Raw genomic sequence first — 6,214 nt, forward strand, 5'->3', positions numbered from 1 at the left:
TCAAAAGAAGTCAGCTTTTGTTCAAAATAAGTCAGCTTTTGTTCAAAAGAAGTCAGCTTTTGTTAAAAAGAAGTCAGCTTTTGTTAAAAAGAAGTCAGCTTTTGTTAAAAAAAGTCAGCTTTTGTTAAAAAGAAGTCAGCTTTTGTTAAAAAAAAGTCAGCTTTTGTTAAAAAAAAGTCAGCTTTTGATAAAAAAAAGTCAGCTTTTGATAAAAAAAAGTCAGCTTTCGATAAAAAAAAGTCAGCTTTCGATAAAAAAGTCAGCTTTTGTTAAAAAAAAAAGAAGTCAGCTTTTGTTAAAAAAAAGTCAGCTTTTGTTCCAAGAAGTCGGCCTTTGTTCAAAGAAGTCAGCTTTTGTTCAAAGAAGTCGGCTTTTGTTCAAAGAAGTCAGCTTTTATTTAAAGAAGTCAGCTGTTTTGTAACATGACCATTCTGAACTACTTGAGATCTGTTTTTCTTTCAGTTCCGGGTCAGAATTGATAAGAATCCAGGCCTTGGGTTCAGTGTAACAGGAGGTATAGGGAACCATCGGAATCCATTCAAACCATCGGATACGGTGAGCAATCCCAGTGGATGCATCCTTTCCATTTTACCTATTCTGCACTAATTGCTTGTTTTGCTCCATTTTTTGTTTGTTTTGACCCAATTTTGTTTTTGTTTGCATGTGACCTTGCTTTCCTTCAGGGCATCTTTGTGATGAGGGTTCAACCGGACGGACCTGCGTGCAGCCTGCTGCTTCCAGGGGACAAAATAGTACAGGTATCATGCTCAACGAGTCACACAGCTAGCTGTATTAGCCCCGATAGCAATGAACGGTGAGCTTTGTTGGCCACATTTTTTTCAGTCCATGCAAGGCCCAGGTACATTTATCTTTATCGTTTGTCTTGAAACCTATCTTTATCTGCCTGTAGCCACCAGTTGCATTTTTTGGAATGGTCATGGTTCGATACACCTACTTCTATCATCTTGCTTGCTCTGAACATATGGTTCACCCGTTATCCACTCTAATGTCTTTGTAACTCCCATTAAAGTACGTAGATCTCTGCTAATATTTTGTCCAACATATAAGTTGTGTGTAAGCTCAAATTGTGAGCCTTGAATCACTGTCAAGAGAAAAGTAGTGTGTGATGTTGACAATAATGTTTGGCCTTCTCCACTTACATAGCTATCTTCCCCACCATTCCCCAATAGGCCAATGGGTACAGCTTTGTGGGTGTGGAGCATGAACAGGCTGTCAATGTGCTCAAGTCCCTGAGCAACCCTGTGGAGCTCGTGGTTCAAAGAGACGTGTCTGTGTGAGGTCATGAACCTCCATCTAACTTTCCCTCCCCTTTGCACCCTCACACACTTTGCTTTTCGGGCTAAAGTGCAAACCCAACAACCTGCAGCTAAAGTACTCTTGGGAGATCTTTTGGACGTTAGCAAAGTTATATTTTTGTGGACTTTCACTTCTTTCTTTCCCCTTTTCTGCCCCCCCCCCCCCCCTCCCCTTGTTAAAGTGGGAGGTTTGTAAAACTGCCTTTTTGTGGGTCATGAGAAAGTGACTCATTATGAATCATATTACTCTGAATCCTATTTGCACATGTGGCCAAACGGAATACTGCTCGGGTTTTTCACGTTGAGCTATTTCTCAGAAACTAATTGGGTTTTGGCTCGTGTCCGACCCTAGCAAAGTGTAGGTAGTTCTTGCATGATTCCGCCTGCCCACCAGGTCGAGATTTGAATTTGTTCCGTCGCACTTAAAAATTTTTTTGTTGTTGTTGTTTATTTTGCTGACAGGTTGGTAGTGGCAGTTGCATTCAAAGTTTTGAGAAAAAAACCGTCTCGTTCAACATTTTCCGAAACTTCTGGTAAATATGGAGTCTCTCCAAGCACCAAAATCTGAATGCAGATTCCAATGAAAGAACGGTGCGGCATTCTTGTGGAAATTACCTCAAGCCACTCATTAGGAATCTCCAGAGTGAAGACATCTTATAGCGTGGGCTTGCTGTGAAGTGAAGGAAAGTGTACTTGGGACATCCCTGAAGGACCATGTGGACCTGCTTTGGCCGGTTACTAACCCAGATGCACCATCTCATTCCTCATTTTATTTAATTAATCCGAGTACCACTGTGGGCGGCTCCAGGTTAAAGCACCATTGCCTTGTGGGGAGATCCGCGTCATTATTTGACCAACGAAGCAATGGAAGATAAGCAGGGTTTTTATTTTTTTATTGGTGTGCCGGGTACGGTTTCGGGATATACGATCATATGTAGTTTTGTGAGAATTGTACGAAACAGTTACGTTACGTTCCTTCCACGAGAAGCATTGAAACAGTCTTAAACCTGTGCCTGCTTGGATCAAACAACTCGGGGTTTTGACCAGTTTTTCACCACTGGAGTCGAGTGATAGCCGCACGTGGAGAGCTGCAAGTGTAATCGTGAGACCGAGCAAGTCGACGGCACGTATCAAGAACGGAACGTGAACGCCAGATATTGGACTGTGAAACGAGTCGAAGGGAAACGGATCTGCAAGTGGACGTTATAAAGTGCCGTGGAACGTAGGTGTGCTTATTTTAATTTTAATACTTTGATTTTTTTTTACAAAATCTGTTCAAGTGATGAAAAATGTACAAGATTATAGGAGGGTTGTTTTTTTTTTGTTGTTAAAGAAAATAACATTTTAGTCATAACTATTTAGCCTGCAATGTAGTTGAACATACACCGATGCTGGTTCTATCACTCTGATTTTATCGCAGCGTGATATTTGCACATTGATTGTAAATACGGGGAGAGGCCGTTTTAACCTGTGTATAAACTTTACCCAGGGGGAACAATGAACCGCAAATCTGTGACGATCACTATTTTACATTTCCATTTGGGTTTTGATCACTGATGTAGAAACTGCATCCACTTGGTTGTGTGACCATTCATTTTTTAATGCCTGTACATTTTTACCGTTTGTTGCTTTGACATGCACAGTCGCTATTATATGCTGTACAGGGGGATGTTTTTAGATTTATTTTCTAATGCACTCTTTCTGGGTTAATGACTTTTGAATTGAGGAATGTACTGTGCAAAATTTAGAACCAAAAAATTACTGTATAATAAACATTCTGCTGGGAGACAGTGTGCTCAATTTCTGGTTGCAGCACGTGATTCGCTGCGCACGGAATTGCAGTCGTCGTACTGGGCCACTTAAAATTTCCCATTTATGTGGAATGAAGGACAACGTAAAGGATGAGTGGGGAGTGTGGGAAGAGTGTACTAAGGAGTATGGGAAATGGCAGTAAGGGAGGATGTATTTCTCAAAGCGTATCGATGATCCTTTTGGCTGATTCCTCGTCGCAGAGACAGAGTGCGGTGACTTCATTGACTGCCTGTCTATATAGAAACGATGAATCTTGTTTGGGTTCTGTTCATTAAGGGATAAATTATAAATCAAGAGGAATTGATGGGATGTGGATGAAGCACAGGCATACTGTGCCAAGTGGCCTCCTCCTTTGTCCAAGTTCCTTATATTTACCTCCACCACCGAAGGTGGATGGAGGTTATGTTTTCACCCCTGTTTGTTTGTCTGTGAACAAGATATTTGGTGAAGATCCAGATTCTGATCCAGCTAGTAGAATTTTTAAGTGATTCTTCACCATTGGGAGATAGGGCTAAAACCGACATGATGTCTCAAAAAGTTATGTACGGATTTGGATGAAACTTTGTGGACAGGTTGAGTGCGTGACATGGTCGAATCTATTCGATTTTGGTGAATATTTGAATCCGGATCTGGATCAGAGAATTTTTAAAGTGATTCTTCATGATTGAGAGATGGGGCTAAAACCGATTATATAGCCCGATGTCTCAAAACTTTGTGGACGAATTTGGACGAAACTTGGTGGATAGGTTGGGTGTGTGACGAAGACGAATCGATTCGATTTTGGTGAAGATCTGAATATGGATTTGGATACGAGAGTTATTTAATTTTTAAGTGATTCTTCACCATTAAGAGATCGGGCGAAAAGCGATATATAACGTGATATCAAAAAAAAGTTGTGGACGAGTTATGACTAAACTTGGGGATGAATTGGTTAGGTGGGAAGAACAAGCTGATTCGATTTTGGTTCAGGTCTGAATCCAGATCCAGCCTTTCAGTGGGATGCAAAATTTATAATACTAGGGCATGCCCGTACTATATATATATCTAAAATTATATCCCCCCCCCCCTCTATTTACATGAAATGGTTTGGTCCAAAGCGAACGGCTTGCGAGTACGGTGACAATCCCCCCCCTCTATTTACATGAAATGGTTTGGTCCAAAGCAAACGGCTTGCGAGTACGGTGACAATCCCCCCCCCCCCCCCCCTCTATTTACATGAAATGGTTTGGTCCAAAGCGAACGGCTTGCGGAGTTTGGTAAAGAAATCGCCATAGCGTGCACAAACGCGCAGGAAAGCGAAAGAATCGCAAATTAGTTTTAATTAGTTTTAAAACATAGTTTAACGCCAACATAGTTTGCCAACGTGAAATAAATGAATACGCTCTCAAATGTGCCGTCCGAGGCAGAGTCTGTTCGCCACGTTCGGCACACGTGATAGCTCGCTGCTCTCTGATTGGTTGAATCGTTTTTTGGACATAGCTCGGTAACTACTTCTCCGATTAATATGAAACCTTGAAAAGGCACATCCTCAGGTCCCCAGCAATATACCTGGCAAGTTTCAAGTATATCGGACCCGTGGTTGTCGAGAAACAGCGGTCACAGACAAACATACACACAGAGATTACTGGAATTATAGATAGATTTAGCCTGGCGGAGTTATGCGCTCTACCACCGAGTGCTGTTCTAGTTCCCTGTGTTTTTACTGCTGAGGAGAGAAATTACTTCATGCCTGCAAAGCTTTTTTGTGGGTGGGGTGAGAGGGTTCATTCTTAACCAATAAGCTGTTGCGCAAGACGAGGCCTCACTACCATAAGGTACAGGAATCAACATCTAAATTTGAAGAGGAAAGAAAGAAGATGGACCCTGGTTTTGACCACAGTTTGCTTTAATCATACCATGCTAGAGATTTTGAAATAATGTTTTTGACAATCGGATTTACTTGTGTATTTTGGCCGGACAGTAAGGTGTGTACTTTGCTCCCATGGGAGGTTGCTTGTAAACAGCCAAACTGGAACAACTGAAGGACACAACAGCTTGACTAAGGGGGCCTTGGCAGCCCTGTTGGCTTGGATGAATGTATGCATGTATGTATGTATGATCCTCATCGCGGTGCAGTATTACGTTTGTTGTTCAAGCAGAAGTACATGATCAGTCGTGTCATGAGATACTTTCAAGTGCTGTTAATAACAAAACACTAAGATACCATTTTGTCAACGGTTTAAGAAACATAGGGGCAAATCCCCTGGTGCTCACCTGGTGGAATAAACAGTGTACTGCACCGACTAAGGGTACCGTGAAATTGGGTGAATAGGGACAGCAAGGTGAAGAGGGACACAAACTGAAAAAAGTTCGGAAACTTTTTTCGCTGAAAATTGATAACCATACAGATTTGTTGATATTTGGGTTGAAAGTGTTCTCTTGTTTTTTTAAAAAGCAACTTATAGTCCCTATTAACCCCATATATGGGTTAAATAGGAATAAATAGGATTTTTATGGCTGTCCCTATTCACCCTGTTTTACGGGTGAATAGGGACAGTCACTAATACAAAAAAATAATAATCAAGAAATAGGGACAGTTTGGAGAAACTTTTTATCCCATATTTTTTTCATTGGCACCATGGTTTATATTATGGGTGCATATTATGAGCACCCATCTGAGCTATCAATTTAGCAATAAGTTGGAAACTCAGGATTGTTTCTTGATTATTATTTTTTTGTATTAGTGACTGTCCCTATTCACCCGTAAAACGGGGTGAATAGGGACAGCCATAAAAATCCTATTTATTCCTATTTAACCCATATATGGGATTAATAGGGACTATAAGTTGCTTTTTAAAAAAACAAGAGAACACTTTCAACCCAAATATCAACAAATCAGTATGATTATCAATTTTCAGCGAAAAAAGTTACCTAACTTTTTTCAGTTTGTGTCCCTCTTCACCTTGCTGTCCCTATTCACCCCATTTCACGGTATTGTAAACCAATTTCAATGGTTGCTAGAAGACAGGACAGCAGGTAGAATCATACTAACATAATCATAAGACTTTAAACAAACAAGCAAAAAAAATACCTATTTTGGGGGGCAA

At 40.8% G+C, this 6,214-nt stretch overlaps 1 protein-coding gene across 9 annotated transcripts in view; it reads left to right on the top strand.

The window, feature by feature from the left end:
- The window catches only part of LOC137428300 (leucine-rich repeat-containing protein 7), a 252,817-nt gene extending 249,715 nt beyond the window's left edge, over positions 1-3,102 (top strand). For all 9 annotated transcript variants that reach the window (XM_068118239.2, XM_078777036.1, XM_068118245.2 and 6 more), the window contains 3 exons: positions 463-555; positions 684-758; positions 1,191-3,102. In XM_068118239.2, the coding sequence (XP_067974340.2) occupies positions 463-555; positions 684-758; positions 1,191-1,298 (276 nt within the window). In that variant the 3' untranslated portion in view covers positions 1,299-3,102. The remainder of the gene's footprint in view (positions 1-462; positions 556-683; positions 759-1,190) is intronic.
- The last annotated feature ends 3,112 nt before the right edge of the window (positions 3,103-6,214 follow it).

Source organism: Myxine glutinosa, chromosome 1, assembly GCF_964187855.1.
Source record: "Myxine glutinosa chromosome 1, kmMyxGlut1.1, whole genome shotgun sequence".
Classification (NCBI taxonomy): domain Eukaryota; kingdom Metazoa; phylum Chordata; class Myxini; order Myxiniformes; family Myxinidae; genus Myxine; species Myxine glutinosa.